General features: G+C 40.8%; 1 protein-coding gene across 3 annotated transcripts in view; it reads right to left on the bottom strand.

The window, feature by feature from the left end:
* The window catches only part of CAMK4 (calcium/calmodulin dependent protein kinase IV), a 289,756-nt gene that overhangs the window by 119,202 nt on the left and 143,834 nt on the right, over nt 1-26,720 (bottom strand). For all 3 annotated transcript variants that reach the window (XM_075836731.1, XM_075836733.1, XM_075836732.1), the window contains exons 3-5: nt 25,502-25,564; nt 23,134-23,216; nt 12,699-12,771 (exon numbers count right to left, since the gene is read on the bottom strand). In XM_075836731.1, the coding sequence (XP_075692846.1) occupies nt 12,699-12,771; nt 23,134-23,216; nt 25,502-25,564 (219 nt within the window). The remainder of the gene's footprint in view (nt 1-12,698; nt 12,772-23,133; nt 23,217-25,501; nt 25,565-26,720) is intronic.

Consider the following 26,720-nt stretch of genomic DNA (forward strand, 5'->3'; position numbering starts at 1 on the left):
TGGGGCCTTAGACGGAAATAGAGCCTACAGCTCTCTCGAAAGGAGGAAAAAGTCTTCCGGTCCCCTGAGAACCGGTCAGGCAACTTGAGGTGGGGTTCAAGAGGTGAGGTGGAGGGCACTACCTGGTTAGCATCACGCTGGTTGCACCTCTGAGCCAGGGCTTGGACCTGTAGGGAGAGACCCTGAATTTGCTGAGCCAGGGTCTCAAGGGGGTCCATAGTTGTATAGGAATCAGGGTAGAAAATGTATATGGGCCTGTGATTATGTAATGTCGGGGTAAGGATACAGACAGGTGAGCCCTAATCTACCCGGCACTCAGTCCCTGCCTACTTGCACGGCCCGTCCAAGGCGACGGCGTACAACTGGGCAACGGTCCCTACGCTCAATATGTGCATGACAGACAAACAGACAAGGGTACACAGAAGCTAAGGGAAATGGGGCAGTTGCCCACGGCAACACCGTGAGCAACAAGAGTGGTGAACGAGCCGAGTCAAACCAGACTGATTAACCACGGGTGTCGACACAGAAGCTGTGCCTGGCAGATCCTTTACACATAGCTTCATAACCTGTAGCCACCGGTTGGGTATCAAGTTGTTAATGATAGAAATAAATAAGAAAGAGAAGACAAAAGCGTTTGAGCTCAGATTGCCTAGTGTACAGGCTTGTAGCAAATGTTAACAGTTATGTAGAACCAATTTATATGACCAGAATTTAGCATGCTAGTGAAGATATTTATCATTTACAATCCAATCATAACATTGATTTAATACCTCTCTTTATATAATTATATGATGGTAATTCTAATTACAATATATGACTTGCTAAATTGTAAATCAATGGAGCTGGGGGACATATGAATGTAATAACTCTATGCCTTGATGTTGTAATTGCATGTTTTGACAAGATATAAATCCATATAAGAACGAAGCTTCCTATAACTTATCTGCCAGGAGAGTTATTTCTAGACATTTGGTCTGTTCTGCTCTGGCTGTAAACCCTTATGGAACACAGACAAATAAATAAACCTGTTCCTGGCTGAAACTCCAAAGATTTCTCTCTTGGGAGTAAAAAATATAATCTCAATGTAATTCTTACAGATTTTGTATTTCATTTTGAAGGTATGAGTTGTGAGTGTATAGTTACAGACTATTAAACTGCCTGCGGTAGGATTTATAAATGGTTTCCAAAACTACATTGAGCAGGGGGCATAACAGAAATAACAAGACAATAGCAAAACACAGAATGGGTTCCACTCCCCACTGAGAATTCTGCCAAAAGTACTATGGGGGGAATTTATTAAGACTGGAGTTTCTACGCTATCTATGAGCTGGCATACATTTGTACCATAATTGATGCCAGTTTGTGGCATAAATTATAGTAAATTTGTCAATCAACTTTTAGCCACACACATTTTGCCAAGCCACGCCCTTTTTAAAAAGTGATAAAAGTCACACATTTTTGCGCAAAACAGGCATGCGCCGAAGTTTGCAACTTTCTTTTAACCAAAGTGGCATAAACCTCATATCAAATTTTCCCTTTGTCTTTATTAAAGGCTATGTACACTTTTGCATATTTTTTTTTTTCAATAAATAAATGCTTTAGGGGATTGTAAACATTTTTTTAATTTACTGTTTTTAAAACTTTTTCCGATAAAACTTCTTTGTATACATAGAAGCTATATCATTCACTATAAGCTGATTCTTTCAGTTCAGCTAAACCCCTTGCCGACATTTGTCGTATGGATATGTCATGGAAAGCCAGTGCTTCCCGCCATTTGCCATATCCATAGGACAAATGGTGGATACTGGCTCAGAAGCTGAGCCAGTGCCATCATCCTTGGGTGTCAGCTGTATGTTACAGCTGACACCCTGCTGTAATGACGGAGACCGAAGTTAGCTCTGATTCCCGCCATTAACCCCTTAAATGCAGCGGTCAAAAGCGATCGCTGCATTATAGGTGTTTGCAGCTAATCGCCACCCCTGCAACAAAATCACCGGGGTACCTGTGGATACAATGGCAACCAGAGGCCTAATACTGGCCATCTGGTCTGCCTAGGAGACGAGGCCTAAAAGGCTTCTGTAGCCAACGGCAAGCTGAGGATAGGCCATAAATGTGTAGGGACTGGACAATCCCTTTAAGCCTAGAGGGCCCATGAGACAGGATCACAGATTGTGTGATGCTGTCTGCTGGGCCCTGTATCTAAGCCAATCACATGGTAGACTTAGATACAAGGCCCATGTGTGATCCTGTCTGATGGGCCCTGTATCTAAGCATCCTACATAAGCACATGTTAGGCTTAGACACATGGCCCATGTGTGATCCTGTCTGATGGGCCCTGTATCTAAGCCTACCATACGTGTTACTAATCGTTTTTGTTGTGTTTGTGTTTTTTTTACAGGTTCGGTCGTTGGACTACGTCGGATTCGAGGACTACTTCGATGACAGCGTTTTTATTATCAATAAAATGGTTAATGAGGGTTGTCTGGGTGGTTTTTATTTCAATAAAATATTTTTTCTATGTCTTTGTTTGTTTTTTAAACTTTATTACTACCGCCTTAGTAATGGACACCGGCTGATTGACAGCGACCATTACTAAGGTGAGGCTTAGTGTTAGCCGGTACAGAGGCTAACACTAACCCCCATTATTACCCCGGTACCCACCGCCACCAGGGGTGCTGGGAAGAGCCGGGTACGATCCAGTACCTGACCATCTGTAGTGATGGTCGGGCAATGGGGCAGCCGCAAGCTGGTATTATTAGGCTGGGAAAGGCGAAAAACTGTGGCCCTTCCCCCCTGGTAATGTTAACCTGCTGCTGCTTTCTTGTATCTGGCTGGTTATGAAAAATGGGGGGGACCCCGCCAGATACAACAGCAGCAGCCTAGCATTAGCAGGGGGGGGAAGGGTCACTGTTTTTGGCCTTTCCCAGGCTGATATTACCAGCCTGTGGCTGACCCGGTACCCGACCATCACTACAGATGGTCAGGTACTGGTTCGTACCCGGCTCTTCCCAGTACCACTGGTGGCGGTGGGTACCGGGGTAATGGGGGTTAGTGTTAGCCTCTCTGCCTGCTAACATTAAGCCTCGCCTTAGTATGGATGTTGTCAATCAGCCAGTAGCTATTAATAAGGCGGTGAAAGTAAAGTTTAAAAAAATACAAGGACATAGAAAAAATATTTTATTGAAATAAAAAAACAAACACAACCCTCATTAACCATTTTATTGAGAATAAAAAAAACGCTGTCATTGAAGTAGTCCTCGAATCCGACGTAGTCCAACAACGAACCTGTAAAATAACACAAACACACAAAAATAATTAGTAACACACAAAAAAGCAAAACAATTCTTATACTTACCTTTTCTGGGTCCAGCACTGGAACCGCAATGTCAGCGAGCTGGTCCCTATATCTAATCCTATCATGTGTGATACTGTCTGTTGAGCTACTGTATCTAATCCTATCATGTGTGATACTGTGCTGAGCCACTGTATCTAATCCTATCCATAGTTTGTAGGGTCGTAGTGCTATAGATATGCTGTCACACACACACACACACACACACACACACACACACACATACACACACACACACACTCAGGGGCACAGTGTATAGTGCTATTATATTCAGAAGTACAGTGTATAATACTATTATATTCAGGATTACAGTGTATAGTACTATAATATTCATTGTATGATACTATTATAGTTAGAAGCATAGAGTGTGGCATCATGAGAATTTTATCTTCGTTTACAGGTGCGGAGATGTTGGAAAAGTGAGGAGCCGAAGACATCTGAGCTGCAAACTGCAGAAATGGGCCATGCCCGGGAGAAGTCATCATAGAGGTCTGGACCGGATGGAGAAGAAAAGAGAAAAAGAACGAAAAAGAATCTGAGGTGTCACCGGTGAGTCACTCAATATAAATGTTTATTCTACCGGTGACTGATCAGTACTGTAGTCACTGTATGATCTGCAGCAAGATGACGGATGGTAGCATTCTTTTTGTTAAACAGCAACTCCCAGCATATCTTAATCATTGTTCAGGCTATAATGGGAGCTGTCGTTTTATGATGTACAAATTTATATGGCAGGGGTTTAACTTAATTTGCAAATGATCTCTGTACTGAACTGTATTTGTTCTGGTGCTGTATATATGTACTGAGCTTGATTCTGGTGCTGTGTGTGTGTGTGTGTGTGTATATATATATATATATATATATATATATATGTACTGAGCTTGGTTCTGGTGCTGTGTATATATATATATATATATATATATATATATATACAGTGAAGGAAATAAGTATTTGATCCCTTGCTGATTTTGTAAGTTTGCCCACTGTCAAAGACATGAACAGTCTAGAATTTTTAGGCTAGGTTAATTTTACCAGTGAGAGATGGATTATATAAAAAAAATAAAAAAAATCACATTGTCAAAATTATATATATTTATTTGCATTGTGCACAGAGAAATAAGTATTTGATCCCTTTGACAAACAAGACTTAATACTTGGTGGTAAAACCCTTGTTGGCAAGCACAGCAGTCAGACATTTTTAGTAGTTGATGATGAGGTTTGCACACATGTTAGATGGAATTTTGGCCCACTCCTCTTTGCAGATCATCTGTAAATCATTAAGATTTCGAGGCTGTCGCTTGGCAACTCGGATCTTCAGCTCCCTCCATAAGTTTTCGATGGGATTAAGGTCTGGAGACTGGCTAGGCCACTCCATGGCCTTAATGTGCTTCTTTTTGAGCCACTTCTTTGTTGCATTGGCTGTATGTTTCGGGTAATTGTCGTGCTGGAAGACCCAGCCACGAGCCATTTTTAATGTCCTGGTGGAGGGAAGGAGGTTGTCACTCAGGATTTGACGGTACATTGCTCCATCCATTCTCCCATTGATGCGGTGAAGTAGTCCTGTGCCCTTAGCAGAGAAACACCCCCAAAACATAATGTTTCCACCTCCATGCTTGACAGTGGGGACGGTGTTCTTTGGGTCATAGGCAGCATTTCTCTTCCTCCAAAAACGGCGAGTTGAGTTAATGCCAAAGAGCTCAATTTTAGTCTCATCTGACCACAGCACCTTCTCCCAATCACTCTCAGAATCATCCAGATGTTCATTTGCAAACTTCAGACGGGCCTGTACATGTGCCTTCTTGAGCAGGGGGACCTTGCGGGCACTGCAGGATTTTAATCCATAACGGCGTAATGTGTTACCAATGGTTTTCTTGGTGACTGTGCTCCCAGCTGCCTTGAGATCATTAACAAGTTCCCCCCGTGTAGTTTTCGGCTGAGCTCTCACCTTCCTCAGTATCAAGGATACCCCACGAGGTGAGATTTTGCATGGAGCCCCAGATCGATGTCGATTGACAGTCATTTTGTATGTCTTCCATTTTCTTACTATTGCACCAACAGTTCTCCTTCTCACCCAGCGTCTTACTTATGGTTTTGTAGCCCATTCCAGCCTTGTGCAGGTCTATGATCTTGTCCCTGACATCCTTAGAAAGCTCTTTGGTCTTGCCCATGTTGTAGAGGTTAGAGTCAGACTGATTAATTGAGTCTGTGGACAGGAGTCTTTTATACAGGTGACCATGTAAGACAGCTGTCTTTAATGCAGGCACCAAGTTGATTTGGAGCGTGTAACTGGTCTGGAGGAGGCTGAACTCTTAATGGTTGGTAGGGGATCAAATACTTATTTCTCTGTGCACAATGCAAATAAATATATATAATTTTGACAATGTGATTTTCTTTTTTTTTTTTTATATAATCTATCTCTCACTGGTAAAATTAACCTAGCCTAAAAATTCTAGACTGTTCATGACTTTGACAGTGGGCAAACTTACAAAATCAGCAAGGGATCAAATACTTATTTCCTCCACTGTATATAGATATATGTACTGAGCTTTGTTCTGGTGCTGTATATATATATATATATATATATATATATATATATATATACTGAGCTTGGTTCTGGAGTTATATATATGTACTGAGCTTGGTTCTGGCGTTGTATATGTGTACTGAGGTTGGTTCTAGTGCAGTATATATGTACTGAGCTTGGTTCTGGTGCTGTATTTATGTACTGAGCTTTGTTCTAGTGCTGCATATATGTACTGAGCTTGGTTCTGGTGCTGTATTTATGTACTGAGCTTTGTTCTAGTGCTGTATATATGTACTGAGCTTTGTTCTGGTGCTGTATTTATGTACTGAGCTTTGTTCTAGTGCTGTATTTATGTACTGAGCTTTGTTCTAGTGCTGCATATATGTACTGAGATTGGTTCTGGTGTTGTATATATGTACTGAGCTTGGTTCCGGGGCTGTATATATGTGCTGAGCTTGGTTCTGGGTCTGTATATATTTACCTTCTCTTAAGGTAAAAGTATATGTTAAATCTACTTTTACCTTAAGAGAAGGTAAATATATACAGTAAAAACTAAATCCAAAAAACCATGGAGGAATCTCAATTCGCCCATTATATGGTATTTTAAATGGTGCCAATAAGAACTATAACTCCTCCCGCAAAAAAATAATCCTTCACACACCACTCCATTGACGTAAAAATAAAAAAGTTATAAAGCTCCTGACCACTTCAGTGTCTCAAAGTATTCTGCTTTCTTTCTTCTATATGGCTCATTCTGCTTTTACAGCTAAATTAAAACCATGCCAGGTCTGTGGCCGACTAAACAGAAATCTGCAAATGTATGCGGTACAGGGTCTTCGGAGTTCGCGCGGGGGGGGGGGGCCAGACCTGAAAAAGTGCCCAGGGCACATGGTGCCCTTAATCCGCCCCTGATCCCATTATTATACCACCTTATTATGCCCTGATTCACTCCGCACAACTTACATATGCCCCCACATTATAAATGAAAACACCAGCAATACTCAAACAAAACTACTACTGTCATGAACAAATACACAGTAAACAGTGAGGTCCCTGTTCTTCCCAAACCCGACCTAAACGACGGCGCACAACTAGGCGTCGTTCCCTATACTGGTATAAGTGAAACCGACAAAAAGATAAGACAGAGACAGTACGAAAGGGTCACCTGGGAAGTACATGGAGGGAGACTGCGCCGCGGACAGGTCCGGGCGCAAAAGGCGGAGTCAGGCAGGCAGGGTCAAACCGGGAAAGTGCGGAAAAAACAAAAGTCAGAAGGCAAAGAAAAGTCAGGAGTCCAGCCGAGGTCAGGTCACAAGAAGTCAAAAAGCAAGTCGCTCAGGGCAGTCTGAAACAAGGGAAAGCACCAGGCAAAAGAAACACTAATTACAGACAAAGGCCAACTATCCCAGGCTGAACTAAATAAGGAGAGAGCGGGAGCTCAGGAACATCAGCCAGGCTTTGATTGGTCTGACGCTCCTGAGCTCCTATTGGCTGCAGACTGTCTCAGTCTGCCAGGCCGGGCGACGCCCGAGCGAGTAACTCTCGATGTCCTGGAGACCGAGGGAGCCGCAGGCAGAGAGTACGTGACAACTACCAAGCAAAATTCACGTTCCAAAAGCCAAATGGCGCTCCCTCCCTTCTGAGCCATACAGTGTGGCCAAACAACTGTTTATTTCCACATATATGGCATTGCCATACCCGGGAAAACCCTTCTAACTATTTTTTGGGGTGTGTGTCACCAGTGGCACAAGCTGGGCAGGTCATATTTGCCACTGAAATGGCATATCTAGGGAAAAATGTAAATTTTTACATTACATTATCCACAGCACATGCTCACTACACTCCTTAATTAATGCCTAGAGGAGTATATTTTATTATTTCACATTAGAGGCTCTGCAATTGTGAACCAGTACTTTGTAAGTCGCCAAATTAGGCCTCAATTTCGCATGCTACTCTTTTACTCCTTAACCTGGTCGAATGTCAAGGTAAAAGATTTGTTTTGGCATCACAAGACCTCTTCAAACCTGACATGGTGCCTAAAATATATTCTAATAAAAAGAAGACACCAAAATCCACTAGGTGCTTCTTTGCTTCTGAGGCCGGTGCTTCAGTCTTTTAGCACACTAGGGCCACGTGTGGGATATTTCTAAAATCTGCGGAATCTGGGAAATAAATAATGAGTTGCATTTCTCTGGTAAAACCGACTGTGTTACAGAAAAAAATGGATTAAATATGAATTTTTGCAAAAAAAAATGTATTTGTAAATTTTACCTCTACTTCGCTTTAACTCTTGTGAATCTCCTAAATGGTTAAGAAACATTCTAAATGCTGTTTTGAATACTTTGAGGGATGTAGTTTTTAAAATGGGGTGATTTATAGGGTTTGTATTGTATAGGCCCCTCAAAGCCACTTCACAACTGAACTGGACCCTGTAAAAATGGGCTTTTTTAAATTTTCTTGAAAATGTGAGAAATTTCAGCTAAAGTTCTAAGCCTTGTAACGTCGTAGAAAATAAAAGGATGTTCAAAAAATGATGCCAATCTAAAATAGACATATGGGAAATGTTAATTAGCAACTCTTTTGTGTGGTATTACTCTCTGTTTTACAAGCAGATACAGTGGAGGAAATAAGTATTTGATCCCTTGCTGATTTTGTAAGTTTGCCCACTGTCAAAGTCATGAACAGTCTAGAATTTTTAGGCTAGGTTAATTTTACCAGTGAGAGATAGATTATATAAAAAAAAAAAAAGAAAATCACATAGTCAAAATTATATATATTTATTTGCATTGTGCACAGGGAAATAAGTATTTGATCCCCTACCAACCATTAAGAGTTCAGCCTCCTCCAGACCAGTTACACGCTCCAAACCAACTTGGTGCCTGCATTAAAGACAGCTGTCTTAAATGGTCACCTGTATAAAAGACTCCTGTCCACAGACTCAATTAATCAGTCTGACTCTAACCTCTACAACATGGGCAAGACCAAAGAGCTTTCTAAGGATGTCAGGGACAAGATCATAGACCTGCACAAGGCTGGAATGGGCTACAAAATCATAAGTAAGACGCTGTGTGAGAAGGAGACAACTGTTGGGACAATAGTAAGAAAATGGAAGACATACAAAATGACTGTCACTCAACATCGATCTAGGGCTCCATGCGAAAACTCACCTCGTGAGGGTGTCCTTGATCCTGAGGAAGGTGAGAGCTCAGCCGAAAACTACACGGGGGGAACTTGTTAATGATCTCAAGGCAGCTGGGACCACAGTCACCAAGAAAACCATTGGTAACACATTATGCCGTAATGGATTAAAATCCTGCAGTGCCCGCAAGGTCCCCCTGCCCAAGAAGGCACATGTACAGGCCCGTCTAAAGTTTGCAAATGAACATCTGGATGATTCTGAGAGTGATTGGGAGAAGGTGCTGTGGTCAGGTGAGACTAAAATTGAGCTCTTTGGCATTAACTCAACTCGCCGTGTTTGGAGGAAGAGAAATGCTGCCTATGACCCAAAGAACACCATCCCCACTGTCAAGCATGGAGGTGGAAACATTATGTTTTTTGGGTGTTTCTCTGCTAAGGGCACAGGACTACTTCACCGCATCAATGGGAGAATGGATGGAGACATGTACCGTCAAATCCTGAGTGACAACCTCCTTCCCTCCACCAGGACATTAAAAATGGCTCGTGGCTGGGTCTTCCAGCACGACAATGACCCGAAACATACAGCCAAGGCAACAAAGGAGTGACTCAAAAAGAAGCACATTAAGGTCATGGCCAGTCTCCAGACCTTAATCCCATCAAAAACTTATGGAGGGAGCTGAAGATACGAGTTGCCAAGCGACAGCCTCGAAATCTTAATGATTTACAGATGATCTGCAAAAAGGAGTGGACCAAAATTCCATCTAACATGTGTGCAAACCTCATCATTAACTACAAAAAAACGTCTGACTGCTGTGCTTGCCAACAAGGGTTTTGCCACCAAGTATTAAGTCTTGTTTGCCAAAGGGATCAAATACTTATTTCCCTGTGCACAATGCAAATAAATATATATAATTTTGACAATGTGATTTTCTTTTTTTTTTTTCATATAATCTATCTCTCACTGGTAAAATTAACCTAGCCTAAAAATTCTAGACTGTTCATGTCTTTGACAGTGGGCAAACTTACAAAATCAGCAAGGGATCAAATACTTATTTCCTTTACTGTACATTAAAATTTAGAAAAATGCTATTCTTTGCAATTTTTCGCAAAATTTTGGTGTTTTTTTACAATTAAATACTGAATGTATCGACCAAATTTTACTTAAAGTACAATGTGTCATGAGAAAACAATCTTGGAATCGCTTGGATAGGTAAAAGCATTCCAACGTTATTACCACATAAAGTGACACGTCAGATTTGAAAAATAAGGCTGTCAGGAAGGTCAAAAGTGGCCACAGTGGAAAGAGACAAAACTTAACCACTTCCGGACCGCCCATAGACTATAAACGTCCGGACGGTCCGCAATTAACTCTGCAGGGCCGTTCTAGAACGTCCTGCAGAGTTAGCAGGTTTTCTGCTCCCCGGCGGCCTTTAACTCAGCGTGGTCTCCGGTCATGTGAAGGGGTTAATTGACGTCTCAGGTGAGAGCAGGTCCTGTGTGTCTAACACACAGGACCACCATGACATCGATCACATCTAAGTACATCAGCTGAATTGACGGAATCATAGGATACACAGAAGCTGAATTGGAAAAACTAGACAAAACTTAAAAAATGTTTAAAACTACCTACAACTTTGATTTAATGAAAAAAAAACGTTTTCAAAATTGTACATAGCATTTAAGGTTAATGTCAATCATTCTATTTTAGGTTTCAAATTACGTGCTAATTAATTTTATTATAGATATATGGATAGGGAAGTTCTGTTTTTCTGATGTGATGCATGATAGAATTCTGTATGTATGCAGCTACCGCTAGAGGGTGCTAACTGCATATGAATTTCTAGACTGCTAGTATCACACTAAAAAATGGATCTAGTAAATTCCCCTAGTGATAGCTTTAGTAAGCCCTTACGACAGTGTTATGGGAAGCAGGGAAATTAGGTAAGTTCAGGACACCCTCCCACTGTAGGTGCCATACCCTTACGGTAAGTATTCCACTGACTAAGTGTTAGAAGGCCAAAATCTGATACTGCTATTAATGATACAGAACCACAGAAGGGTGGAGTAGCATTAGAGGATTGGAGTTTTGGTAAATGGCCACTATTGTATTCTGATATAAAAACGGACTACACTTGGCCGGAGAAATTTTTATCTCAGTATCAAGGAACATTATATATTAGGTCATACAAGAGAGCAAGACTTGATGGTTCATCCCTTCATATGATTGAACACATTGCTGTAGACTACGTTGCTGTATGTTTCTCCAGTAAAATGATAACACGGACACATTATCAACAGATGCTGGAGATCATCTACTGACCACATTTCAATCCTGCCTAATTATTAAGTGTTTAAGCATTGAGAAGGTCATGGGCAAAAGGGCTCTTTAGGGTACGTCTAAACACAGCATAAACACTGCTGAATTTCTGCATTAAAAATCACAAGTTAAGTTCTGTTGCGATTTGTACAGCAATTCCAAAGCAGAATCATAAACGGGAGGGAATAAAATGTAAAAAAATTTTTTTTTACGCCATTCATCGTATGGTAGAAATGACATTTTAACTTTATTCTGCTGGTTGATATGATTACAGCGATACCAAATTTATATAGTTTTTAAAAAAATAAATAACATTTATTTTTCCGCTTAGTCAATGGAAAAATGTGTGAGGACTTGTTTTTCACGAAACGAGCCGTGGTTTTTATTGGTACCATTTTGGGGTACATGTGACTTTTTATTCAATTTAGTAAATGTTTGAGTCGAGGTGACCAAAAATAAGCAATTCTGGCGTTGTTTTTTATTTATTTATTTTACAGGGTTCACCACACAGGATAAATGGCGTGATATTTTTAAAGTTCAGGCCATTACGATACCAATTATGTATAGTTTTTATTATTTTTTTCTTATACTAAAGGACTTGATAAGGATAAAAAGACGATTTTTGGTTTTATTACTTGAAACTTTATTGTTGTATTTTTTTTTAACTCTTCTTTTTACTTTTTGTTACCTTTTTCTTGGACCCACTAAACTTGAAGGCCTAAACGTCTGATTGCTGTTATAATACACTGCACTATTTATTTATTCTTCACAGACAGGCAGCCTATTAGGCACTGCCTCTGACAGGATCATGAGGCCATTGTTACAGTGTTAGGATTCTGGTTGCCATAGCAACCATTAGCACCCAGCGATCGCCTTTCCACTCTCAACCACTTAGATTCCACAGTCAAAATCCCAGGGTAAATGGCATGGATTGGAGTTAGCTCCAAGCCCGGCCGCTGCAGCTGAAGCCCGGTTGTATATTACAGCCAACACCCACTGTGAATTGTGCGGACTCATCTCCTGAGCTCGCGATAGCCACGAACTGTAAGTATAAGGCAACTCGCGCTAACCGCTCTGCATCTATGATGGGTTAAAGAAGAAGTTTGGCCAACATTTATACTGTGTTATGTTAAGTGCAGGACATGGAAGGAGGCGGTGAATGACACCAGGATTCTTTCTTTGGTATTTTTTTGATGCACTCTTTCCTGCACTAGGCATACCACAGATGTAACTTTTGCTAAGAATATTCCTCAGCCACTCATGAATATATACAATTATTTTTGCTAAAATGGTTAGTTATAGAGTACAAATTTATAACATATACAAGACCATAGAATAAGATCCACATGTTATGGCAAAATACTTACAGCAACAGCTTCTAAAATTTGTTTCACTGCATCGGCAGCATCCCGCTCACTGTAATAACCCTTTTCCACAATTCTGCAAAGAAGCCAAAATATTGTTATTCAAATATATATAAAATGCCAAACAGAGAAGAATCTTTGTGATGTTGACAATTCATCAGAGTTGACACATTTAAAAAAAACAGAAAAAGTTTTTATTTATGAGGGATTTGGATAACAGGAGGATAGGATGGAGAACTGGAGGTTGTATTACTATGTGTCTCTCGTAATTCCAGTCCCAGCTACAATGGAGAGGAAGCTAGTGGTCAGGGTGTAATGCTGGATACAGGATCACTTGGGTGGTGTAATTTTATATGATTATTACTGCTGCTTTATTGACTTTATGTTTTCCATTTGGGTTCTTCTTTAAAAATCAGTTATTTCTGACACAAGAATGACATAACTTCTTAGTGTCTTAAGCTTGTCATCAGTTTTATCGTATGGAGCATCTTGTCTAAACAGTGTTAATCACAAAGACCATGCTCTCCCTTCGTATATTATATAAATTATGTTAAATATATTACAATAAAATTAATTAAACAATTAAATCCAAACCGATTTGAAAAGTTTTTGCCACAACGTTTATAGAGGCCAAAGAGATAAACCTGGAACTAACCTACAAAGATTCATTTATCATTAAAAACCTATGTGTTATCCTAACTCCGAGAGTTATCATGATGAATTAGCAGTACTGCCACAAATTCAATTCTGATACATCTGTTTTTACCCCAAAGCTGACTGTCTACTCAATCATTCTAAATCACAATGCAATTTAGGATTCTGTCAGGGGAATGGGTTGGCATACTTTTAATAGGAGTACATCATCATTATTGTTCACATTATAGGAATAAGTTGCAAATTAGAAAAGACTTAGGGGAGAATTTATTAAGACTGGCATTTCATATGCCAGTCTTAATAGGAAATAAGTTAGAGTAAGAAGCAACAAATGTATTAAGTAGTGCACACCTCTTAATAAATTTGTCAAATCTTCGGCTGTCGGTGCGCCACTGAAGGAAATCTACGCAGATTTCACCTATAATTTACGACAGTTTTTGCGATAAATTATAGTAGCCCAGGGCCACGGGTGGTCATGCCCCATTCCACTAAGCTCTGCTCATTGTTTAGAAAAGCAGCAGAATGTTTTTTTGCAACTTTTGAGCCGTTTGAGACTTTTTTACGCAAGAAAACTGGAATAGAAAAGTTGCTTTATTCCCTCCCTAGTGCTTCATTATAGTCTATTATAATGATAACTAATTGACTTGTATTCAGATTATATTTTTCTCTATGTTTACTACTGTAGATTATCATCAAATGTCTGACTTCTTTAAGGCCAGGATCACACACACAGTTTTGATGCAGTTTTTGGCTCAGGTTTAGCCAAACACAGGACTGGATACAAAAGAAAGGAGATGCATGAGTCTTTTCTTTATACCTTTCTTTCCTTTTGGAGCCACTTCTGGTTTGGCTCAAAAAACTGCATTAACCCCTTAAGGACGCAGCCTAGTTTTGGCCTTAAGGCTCAGAGGCCATTTTTCAAATCTGACATATTTCACTTTATGTGGTAATAACGTCGGAATGCTTAAACCTACCAAGCGATTCTGAGATTGTTTTCTCGTGACACATTGGGCTTCATGTTCGTGGTAGAATTTGGTCGATATATTCCATATTTATTGGTGAAAAATTGCAAAATTTAGAGAAAATGTTGAAACTATAGCATTTTTCAGAATTTAAATGCATCTGCTTATAAAACAGACGGTTATACCACCCAAAATAGTTACTAGTTCACATTTCCCATATGTCTACTTTAGATTAGCATTGTTTTTTGAACATTCTTTTATTTTTCTTGGACGTTACAAGGCTTAGAACATAAACAGCAATTTCTCATATTTTTAAGAAAATGTCAAAAGCCCTTTTTTTAAGGTACCTCTTCAGTTCTGAAGTGGCTTTGAGGGGCCTATGTATTAGACACCCCCATAAAACACCCCATTGTAAAAACTAGACCCCTCAAAGTATTCAAAACAGCATTTAGAAAGTTTTTTTTAACCCTTCAGGCATTTCACAGGAATTAAAGCAAAGTGGAGGTGGAATTTGCTAATTAAATTTTTCTTGCTGAATTTCAATATTATTCAATTTTTTTTCTGTAACAGGCAAAGGTTTTACCAGAGAAATACTACTAAATATGTATTGTCCAGATTCTGCAGTTTTTAGAAATGTCCCACAAGCCCCAGAAGCAAAGAAGCGCCTAGTGCATTTTGGGGCCTATTTTTTAATAGAATAGATTTTAGGCAGCATGCCAGGTTTGAAGAGGTGTTGAGGTGCCAAAACAGTAGGAATCCCCCAATAGTGACCCCATTTTGGAAACTGCACCCCTCAAGGAATTCATTTATGGTTGTTGTTACTATTTTGACCGCATAGTTTTTTCACAGCACCTATTTGAATTGGGCTGTGAAATTAAAAAAAATTATTTTTTTCCAATAAGATGTCATTTGTGATCAAAATTTCTTATTTTCACATGGAACAAAATACCCCATTTTGTTGCCCAATTTCTCCTGAGTGCAGCAATACCCCATTTGTGGTGATAAACTGCCGTTTGGGCCCATGGGAGGCCTCAGAAGGGAAGGAGCGCTGTGTGTTCTTTGGCGTGCAGATTTTGCTGGTTTGGTTTTCGGGTGCCATGTCGCATTTGCAGAGCCCCAGAGGTATCAAAGCAATGGAAACCCCCCAGAAGTGACCCCATTTGAAAACTACACCCCTCAAGGAATTCATTTATGAGTGTTGTGACCATTTTGACCCCATAGTTTTTTCACAGAACTTATTTGAATTGGGCTGGGAATTAAAACAAAATGAATTTTTTCCAATAATATGTCGTTTTAGCTCAAAAATTCTTATTTTCACAAGAAATAAAATACCCCATTCTGTTGCGCAATTTGTCCTGAGTGCAGCAATACCCCACTTGTGGTGATAAACTGCCGTTTGGGCCCATGGGGGGGCTCAGAATGAAAGGACCACCATTTGGCCTACTGGGGATTTTCTAGTGCGAAGTCATGTATGCAGAAGCCCCTGAGGTACCAGTACAGTTGAAACCCGCAAGAAGTGACCCCATTTTAAAAACTACACCCCTTAAGGCATTCATCTAGAGGTGTAGTGAGCATTTTGACCGGAGACATACACCCCATAAACTGTAATGTGGGTTCTCCTGGGTACGGCAATACCCTACATGTGGCTGTTATCAGCTGCCTGGGCACACAGCAGGGCCCATAGGGGAAAGACGAGGGGGGATAAGCTGTGCGGAGTACATCGGGGTAAGTAAAATTGGGGTAAATTATAAACCAAGGGGTGTATGATAAATTTTAAAACACTCTTTCATACAGACCTCTGGTTTTTCGGGACACGTGTCACATTGATATATTGTGTCCTCCCTTATCTCCCTCTTATAGCAGACGTTGCACCTCTTTTGACTTTTTCCCTTCTTGCCATTTTGGGGAACTTCTCCTGGAAAGTGTTGCCCTTCTACGATGCGTGTGGCCTTGCTTCCAGAAGTACTGGGTGCCCCCCCTTCCTTCTTGGTCCCTAAAGATTAGGTTCTTGTTAATCACCTCTTGAAATTCCAGGAAAGCTCACCTCTGGCCTGTACATCGACATAGCACGTACACATTGTACAAAGCCATCGGTATGATGTGCACGGCCAGCTTCTTATACCACACCCAATGGCGCTGTAGGGCTTCAGGACTTGATCTGACAAGTCCACCCCTCCCATGTACCTATTGTAGTCCAGGATGCAGTCTGGATTGGGGGTCTCTGTTCTGGTACCTCGTACAGGTACATGGGTACTGGTGGGACATCTCTCTTGTCCTTGTACTTGACACACAATATGTTGCTGCTGGATTGTGCCCTGCTCTTACCCCTTCTGAGTTTTTGCCCAAGAAGTGTCTTAGGGAGGCCTGTCAGATTTCTTCTAGCAGTGCCGCATGCCGCAGGACTTCTGGAAACGAGGCAGTTGAAGAGTGGGACGCTGGTATAAAAATTATCCAGGTAGAGGTGGTAACCCTGGTCCAGAAGTGGGTGCACCAAATCCCACACAATTTTTGCATTAACTCCCAGTAAGGGGGGCATTCTGGGGGCTGAATACTGCTGCCCTTCCCTTCATATATCTTAAATCTGTAGGTATACCCTGATGCACTCTCGCACAGCTCATACATCTTCACGCCATACCGTGCCCTCTTACTCGGCAGGTACTGGCGTAATTGAAGCCTACCTTTAAAATCTACCAAGGACTCATCAATAGAAATACACTTCTCGGGGGTGTATGCTTGAGAAAACCGGGCACTGAAACGGTCTAATAGGGGTCTCCGTTTATACAAACGGTCAAAACTGGGGTCATCTCGGGGTGGGCACTGCTCATTATCAGTATAATGTAAGAAGCGAAGTATTGCCTAATTTATTTCTTTTTTTAGGTTACAGTTCAGTTCTGAAGTTGCTTTGAGGGACCTACATATTAGAAACCCCTATCAAACACCCCATTTTAGAAACTAGACCCCTCAAAGTATTCATAACAGCATTTAGAAAGTTTATGAACCCTTTAGGTGTTTCACGGGAATTTAGAGCAAAGTAGAGGTGAAATTTACATTTTTTTTTTGTCAGAAAATCCTTTTTATACCATTTTTTTTATAACACAAAAGGTTTTATCAGAGAAACGCAACTTAATATTTATTGGCCAGATTCTGCAGTTTTGAGAAATATCCCACATGTGGCCCTAGTGCGGTAATGGACTGAAGCACCGGCCTCCGAAGCAAAGGAGCACCTAGTGGATTTTGAGCTCTCCTTTTTTATTGCACCATGTCCGGTTTGAAGAGGTCTTGTGGTTCAAAACAGTGGCAACCCCCCAAAAGTGACCCCATTTTGGAAACTAGACCCCTCGAGGAATTCATTGCAGTTTTCTTGGGGTGTATGTGACTTTTTGATCAGTTTTTATTATATTTTTAAGTGGCGCGGTGAATAAAAAACAGCAATCCTACTATTGTTTTTTTATTCTATTTTTTTTACAGCGTTCACCGTGCGCTATAAATTACATATTCACTTTATTCTGCGGGGCGATACGATTACGGCGATACCATATGTTTATAGTTTTTTTTATGTCTTATGGCGTTTGCACAATAAAATACGTTTTGTAAAATATCATTTACTTTTTGTGTTACCTTATTCTAAGAGCCAGAACTTTTTTATTTTTCCATCAAGAAAGCCGTGTGAGGACTTATTTTTTGCGTAACGAAGTGTAGTTCCGATCAGCACCATTTTTAGGTAAATGCGACTTTTTGATCTCTTATTATTCCATTTTTTGGGAGGTGCAGTGACCAAACAATTGTGATTCTTGTACGGTTTATTATTATTTTCTTTTACGGCGTTCACCGCGCGGGATAAATAACAAAATAATTTTGTAGCTCAGGCCGTTATGGACGCGGCGATACCAATTATGTATAGTTTATTTATTTGTTTATATATTTTTATTAATAATAAAGGACTGATAAGGGAAAAAGGGGGATTTTTACTTTTATTACTTTTAAAACTTTTATTTTCTTATTTTGACGCATCTTTTTTTAACTTTTTTTAAACTTTATTACTTTGTCCCACTAGGGGACTTGAGGGCAGGAGGCCCTGATCGCTATTCTAATACACTGCACTACATGCGTAGTGCAGTGTATTAGAGCTGTCAGCTACTCACTGACAGCAAGCATAGTGGGTCCTGACTTCGTCAGGACCCACTAGGCTTCCGTCTATGGCATAGCCGGACACGCACTTCACGTCACGCGTTTCACGTCAGCAAAATAAACTGAAGGAGGTGGTTTTCTTTTTCAAAATAATTTCTTTAGCAACTGTTGCATGAATCACACACAGCACACGGATCTGCGTCCGTGTGCTGTCCGTGATTTTCTCACACCTATTGACTTCAATGGGTGCGTGATGCGCAAAAAACACACAAGTATAGGACATGCAGTGAGTTTCACGCAGTGGACGCACGCTGCGTGAAAAACACGGAATGTCTGAATGGCCCAATTGACTTGCATAGGTCCGTGTTCCGCGCGTTGTTTTAACGCGCGTAACACGGACGTGAAATACGCTCGTCTAAATAAGGCCTAAGTAGGTTTTTATTTCCCCCTACATAGTGTCAGGCAGTCGGTCATCCCGTAATATGCCTCCATAGACTTAACATGTCAAGCCAAACAAGCATGTTAATAGGAGAATGTTACGTTTAATTGTTTGTAAAAAAAACTATATTTAGCATGAGAATTACACAGTTCAACCACTGACAGGGTTTTATATCGTTACAATGGCGCCTGCCAAGAGATGGGATAAATTACGCAGTAAGTGAACAGTCAGTTCCTTAAATTTGATGGGCAAGAGTAAGGATCTGAGTGACTTTGACCAGGGCCAAATTGTATTAATCAGACGACTGGGTCATTGAATCTCCAAAATGGCAGGTCTTATGGGGTGTACCCAGTATTCAGTGGATTGTACCTACAAAAAGTAGAGAACCAGTGAACCAGCGACATGGTCATGGGGGTCCAAGATTCCACAGAAGAGCTACGGTAGCACAAATTGCTAATAGAGTTAATGCAGAACACAGTGCATCGCAGCTTCCTGCGTTTGGGGCTGTTTAACTGCAGATCGGTCAGAGTGCCCATGCTGAATCCTGTCCAGAGCCTAAAGCGCCTACAATGGGAACGTGACCATCAGAAACAAATAATGGAGCAATGGAAGAAGGTGGCCTGGTCTGATAAATCATGTTTTCTTTTACATCACGTGGACAGCCGGTTGCGTGTGCGTCTCTTCCCTGGGAAGACATAGCACCATAATGCACTATGGGAAGAAGGTAAGCTGGCGGAGGCAGTGTGATGCTCTGGGCAATGTTCTGCTGGGAAACCTTGAGTCCTGGCATTCATGTGGATGTTACTTTGACACGTACCACCTACCTAAACATTGTTGCAGACCAAGTACACGCCTTCATGGCAATGGTATTCCCTAATGGCAGTGGCCTTTTTCAGAAAGATAATGCGCCCTGCCACGCTGCAAACAATTGTTCAGCAATGATTTGAGGAACATGACAAAGAGTTCAAGATGTTGACCTGGCCTCAAATTTCCAATTGAGCATCTGTGGGATGTGCAGTACCAACAAGTCAGATCCTCCTTGGAACTTACAGGACTTAAAGGATCTGCTGCTAAAGTTTTCGTGCCAGATACCACAGGACTTCTTCAAAGGTCTTGTGAAGTCCATGCCCAATGGGTCAGAACTGTTTTGGCGGTACTAGGGAGCTCTACACAATATTAGGCAGGTGGTTTTAATGTTATTGATGTATGTACTGTGAAACTTGCCAAAAGTGGCAATATCCAGTAATATAAATATTCAAACAGATAAACAATTAGAGTAATTTATGAAATTAGAGGCATATAGAGGGCTCTATGGAGACCCCATTATGGCTCCATACAAAGTAGAGCCACAATACTGCTGTGTGCATCAACCCTACTAACATGCTTAAAGGGAAGGTATCATGACTTTTTTTTTTATCATATTGCTTTTAGTTTGATTAAAAAAATAACATTTATTTATTTGTGTTCGTGTGTTCTACTTTTTACTTTTTTTTAATTTTTACTTCTCTATGGGGGCTGCCATTTTTTTTTTCATCTCTGTATGTGTCGATTAACGACACATACAGAGATGGAATACGGCACATACATCCCCATAGAGAATACGAACGGGAGCCGTTCCATTCACTGCAGCATACGCCGTCTGTGTGGGAACGGCTCCCACACAGACCAAAACGAAGCTCGTTAGCAGAGCGAAATCCGGCGCCATTTTCATGTGGACCGGAAGCAGCTGCCGGACATTAAGATGACGACTTCCGGCCACAACTTCCGGCCATATGCGAAGGCACAAGGAATAGGAGCGGAGGCGGCAGCGGCGGCAGGAGCAGGTAATTTATGTTTGTGCATGTGCTGTATTATTTTCGTGTGTGTTCGTGTTATACTGTCTGCTTAGCACTGTATCTAATCCTCCTATATTGTGCAGTCGCTCAGAAAATGGTGGCACACAGTGTAGGAGGTTTGAAGATTCAACCCCCTCCTTCTCCTGGCACTACCCAGAATAAGGGAGGGGGGATTGTGTGAGGACACTAGAGAGTGTGTGTCTACCCCAAATTTGCAGCATAAAGCAATGAGGTTGCTTTACCACATTGATCATGCTGCAATTTTGGGAACTGCTCCCTCTAGTGCCCAGCACATGGAAATGTTATAAATTAGAATCTAATTTATAATATTTCCTGACTTGTGAAAAAAATTAAAAAAATTAAAACAATGTCTAATCACTCAAATAATAATTGTTTAACTAAAAAAAAAAATAAAAAAAAATTTCTAGCAACACATTCCCTTTAACCCCTTCCCTCCTCAGCCATTTTTGGGATTTTCACTTTTGTTTTTTCCTTCCCACCTTCCAAAAGCTATAATTTTTTTATTTTTCCGTCTATATAGCCATATGAGGGCTTGTTTTTGCGGGACAAGTTGTAGTTTTTCATGGCACCATTTATTGTACCGCATAATGTACTGGGAAGCTGAAAAAAAATTATTTGTTAGGGTGAAATGGGCAAAAATCAGCGATTACACCATTTTTTGGGGGGTTTTGTTTTTATGGCGTCCATCAGGTGGTAAAAACTACATATTCACCTTATTCTACAGGTTGCTGTGATTACAGCAATACCACATTTATATGTTTTGTTTTATGTTTTACCACTTTTAAAAAAATAAAACTACTTCTAAAAATCTTTGTCGCCATATTCTGAAAGCCATAACTTTTTCATTTTTCCATCAATTTAGCAATGAGGGCTTAAATTTTGCGGGGCGATCTATAGTTTTCACTGATACCATTTTGGGGGTATTTGCGACTTTTTGATCACTTTTTATTTCATTTTTTTTAGCGCAATGGTGACCAAAAAACAGCAATTTGCGTGTTTTATATATATATTTTTTTTACGGCATTCACCGAGCGGGTTGAACAACGCTATATTGTGATAGTTCGGACTTTTAAGGATGCGGCCATACCAGTTACGTTAAATTTTATTTTTTTAACATTGATTTAGGGAAAAAATGTGAAAAGGTTTTTTTTTTGAACTTTTAATACTTCATTTTTTTTGGAACATAAAAAAAAACGTATTTAACAGTTTTTTACTTGTTTTATTAGTCCCCCTAGGGGACTTGAAGCAGCGATCCTTGGATCGCTTGCATGATATACTGCAATGCTAATGTATTGCAGTATATCGTGATTCTGACAGTCTCCTGCCGGAGGCAAAGCTTCAAAAGAGTACAAAGATGGCGGAACTGGGGGCCTTTGCTAGGCCCCCAGGCTGCCATCACAACCGTTGTTACCGGCCGATCGTGCCGCGAGGGGGGGGGGCACGATGGCTTGTTTGAGGGGGTGCTTGCCTGATTCTAACACTTCAAATGCCGATGGTAATGTTATGGTACTGTTAAGTTGTCCAATTACCTTTGAGCCCCTGAAATGAGGAGGCTGTGTAGAAAAATGGTTGCAATTCCTAAACGTTTCACAGGATATTTTTGTTCAACTCTTTGAATTAAACCTGAAAGTCTACACTTCAATTGCATCTCAGTTGTTTCATTTCAAATTCAATGTGGAGGCAGCAGAGCCCAAATCATGAAGATTGTGTCACTGTCCAAATAATTCTGGACCTAACTGTATATCCCAATATAGATAGATACAAATCAGCAACACTGGACACACAACTAAGGTGGGTTCACTCCTCCTAGATCACAGTCCAATGACCCTTCAACGTAGATAGAGGAAAGTGAGGCAGCACAACCAAACGAGTGAAAAAAGGGATCCGGTTTAATTCCACATGCAACATTTCAGCTCAGAATGTGCTCATACTGAGCTGAAACGTTGCATGTGGAATTAAACAGGATCCCTTTTTTCACTAATTCGGTTCTAAATCCCAATATAATATAAAAGTGGAACTGTGGATTTACAGCTCGCTGAATTTTGTAGCTTTTTTTCGTAACTTCAAGATTTAACAGGAATCAAGAGAATATAATCATTTGCATGTCTGTCAGTTCTATGAACAAAACACATCAATCTTACTGAGAGACATGATCATGACTTCATTTGGAGCTGGCTTTTATCAGGAGTCCAAGACTCTCTAACAATATAATGCTCTTTGCTAAGTGTCTAAGTCCCAGGGGTACTGGGTAAATGATGTTATTTGCAGATAGAGAAGTTCAGATTCTAATATGGTATTATCGCGAGTGGTTCTCACACCTGTTTATTTCTCTCATCCACCTAAATATGGACAAAAAAAAACTATCTTGAAAGTATAGTGAGAATTGGTTCATCACTCACCTATCAAACAATTCACCTCCAGTCACCAGTTCAAGAACAAGGCTAATTTCCATCGGTGTTTCAAATATCTCCTTCAGTTTTATCTGCAAGAAAATGACATTAAAAGTTCTTATTTTACAAGACATTAGAGGACGTGCACTTTTGCAATCATTTTTTTCTTGGCTGCAATTCATCAAAAATACTGTAGAAAATGAGGTCAATTTTATACCATTTTGTGTATTCAGATCTTATGCCGACCTATGTTTCTCCATGCTTACATACTGCAAACAAAGCCTGTGCAGTCTTATCCTTTATTCATGTGTAACTCCTCTCCCTCTTCCCCCTTTTCTAGCTAACCTACAGACAGTAGAGGAGGGGGCATATGGAAGGGAATAACATATGACTACAGAATCTGTAGTCTGTAACCATGGAGACACATAGGTCTGCCTAGGAGCTGAATGCACAAAATAGTAGGATATGTTTAATCGTGACTATTTGCCTCAAGTATTTAATTTTTTATTTTAAATGTTACATACATATGTCTAGGTTAGTTCATTACAGTATGGGTTAGTTCACACGTTACGTAAATAATGCGGTTTTTCTGCAACAGAACTTGTCGCGCAACATCCGCAGAAAATACAGTAGCAGCAAAGTGGATGAGATGAAACAAATCTCATCCACACGCTGCGTAAATACTGAGCGTAAAAAACGCTCAGAAATTGACCTGCGTGCGGAATTTCATTCCGCAGCATGCCAATTGTAGTTGCGTAAACGCTGCATATTTGTTGCGGGTTTTCCCCATTGAATTGTTGCATTTTTTGCGACGAGTTCGCCGCGATCTCGCTAAAAAACGCAACTCAGAAAAAAACAAATAGTCATACTTACCCAGAAGTCTGTGTTCCGCCCTCCAGCGTGGCCTCCTGGGATGACGTTTCATCCCATGTGACCGCTGCATCCAATCACAGGCAGTAGCGGCGGTCACATGGCATGAAACATCATTCCAGGAAGCCGGCCTGGATGACGTCAGAGGGCCGGCCTCCTGGGATAAAAAAGGAAGAATGTCACAGCACCGGAGACACAAGATATTTCCAATATAATGGGTGCAAGCCTCAAAAGAACCAAATCCAAAGTCCCATGGGTAAGATCTGCAAACAAGACACAAGGCAGCGCATCCAAAGAAAAGTGGAATTTATTCGTCCAGAAATGCGACGTTTCAGTCCAACAGGACCTCTCTCAAGCTTGAGAAAGATCCTGTTGGACTGAAACGTCGCATTTGTGTGTGAATAAATTGCACTTTTCTATGGATGTGCTGCCTTGTCTTTTGTTTGTGGGCCTCCAGGGAAGACGCTTCATCCCATGTGACCGCCGCTGCAGCCAATCACAGGCGGCAGCAGCGGTCTCCTGGGATGAAACATCATCCGAGGAGGCAGGCCAGCTAAGTGCTGCAGTTTTCCGCAGAGGACATTCTGGGCGAAAAACGGCACCACAGTTTGGTGCGCTTTTTCGCCCAGAATTCCCTGCGGCGCACAGGGCGGTTACACCGTGTGCTTTTATGCAGCGTATCCGCCCACGAGCGTGGGGAAACGTGACGTTTTTCACGTCTGAAGTACACCCGTGCGGTTTCCGTTCTCACAGATCCCCATAGACTTGAGCCTATTAAGGGATCCGTGAAAACGGAACAAAATAGGACAGGTTCTATTTTTCAACGGACCCTACATACGGTCTGTTGAAACAACGACCGTGTAAACGGCCCTATTGAAAAACATGCGTCTGTATTCAACGCTTATGTGAATCAGGCCTTAGTATAAGGGTATGTTCACACACAGTGTTTTCAGACATAATTCGGGCGTTTTACGCCTCGAATTACGCCTGAAAAAACGCCCTTAATATGCCTACAAACATCTGCCCATGGGAATTACGATGTTATGTTCCCATGAGCCTTTATTTTACGCATCGCTGTCAAAATACGGCGCGTAAAATGACGGCTCGTCAAAAGAAGTGCAGAACACTTCTTGGGATGTTTTTGGAGGCGTTTTTCATTGACTCCATTGAAATACAGCTCCAAAAACGGCAGTAAAAATGCCGCGAAAAACGTGAGTTGTTAAAAAAACGTCTGAAAATCAGGAGCTGTTTTCGCTGGAAAACAGCTCCGTATTATCAGACGTTTTTTCTCACTGTGTGTGAACATACCCTCAGTGTTTAGTTTATCCTCTTTTTAAATTAAGGTTAAAATATAAAGGATCTGAGCAAGGGAGGGCCTCTGCTCGAATCTGGGCTGCCACTCTGATAAGGTGACAACAGGGGTGTCACTACTATCTCACTGACATAAATGAACATGTAATATTTTTTTTTTCCCTCAATTGTTTAGTTAGAGAAAAACTAAACTTACAATATTCGGATGTGAAAGACGCAGAAGGACCCCAATTTCTGTTCTTACAATTTTCTTATCTACCTGTTAAGAAAACACAGGAACATAGTAAACAACGAATGGAGCATTAGAGATATTGAAATTACAAAATAGAATGGTTCATCTTCACACAATTAGTTTAGTTCAATACATGTATTGTGAATGAATGACCATAAAAGCCAATAATCTTTATTACATCCCAACTATTTAAACACCCGTAAAGCTGAAACCTTTCAGCCTAGCCCACTCATATTCATAGCTAAAGAAGGTAAACTTTCAAAGTTCCGCCTTCCTTGAAAGACGGGTTGTCATCCAGTTTTAACAGGATTCTAAATGGAAAATATGTCTAGTTAAACAGTGGTGAATCCCACTCACCCATTTCACTACAGACCATATCTAGAAAAAAAAACCTGTGTACAGCTGTAATGGAGACCATATTGTTTGTCATCCAGCAAATTTTTAACAGTTTAAGGGTATGTTCACACGACAACAGCTCGTGAATTTAAGACGTTTTTGCAAGTACTCACGTTTTTCGCTGCGTCTTTTACGGACGTAATTGGAGCTTTTACGGACATAATTGGAGCTGTTTTTCATTGGAGTCAATGAAAAACAGCTCCAAAAACGTCCCAAGAAGTGACAGCGACGCGTAAAATGACAGCTCGTCTGCACAGAACATAATAACACCCATTGCAAGCAATGGGCAGATGTTTGCAGACCTATTGGAGCCGTCTTTTCAGGCGTAATTCGAGGCGTAAAACGCCTCCATTACGCCTTATAAATGGTCGTGTGCACATACCCTAACTCTCCATTTGTTTGGAGGGAAATCATACTGTATTGAGTTGTTTTCTTTCAATGTAAGTCGCTAACTATTACTCCATAAGACTAAATTAGAAGTTTTACAGATGATTTTAGAACTCTCAGGCTGGGTTCACAGGACCTATTTTCAGACGTAATGGAGGTGTTTTACGCCTCGAATTACGTCTGAAAAAACGCCTCCAATACGTCGGCAAACATCTGCCCATTACTTTCAATGGGCTTTACGATGTACTGTGCCGACGACCTGTCATTTTACGCGTCGCGTAAAATTACAGCCTCGTCAAAAGAAGTGCAGGACACTTCTTGGGACGTAATTGGAGCCGTTTTTCATTGACTCTAATGAAGAACAGCCTCAAATTATGTCCGTAAAAGACGCCCCACAAAA

This window comes from Rhinoderma darwinii, chromosome 1 (genome assembly GCF_050947455.1).
Source record: "Rhinoderma darwinii isolate aRhiDar2 chromosome 1, aRhiDar2.hap1, whole genome shotgun sequence".
NCBI lineage: Eukaryota > Metazoa > Chordata > Amphibia > Anura > Rhinodermatidae > Rhinoderma > Rhinoderma darwinii.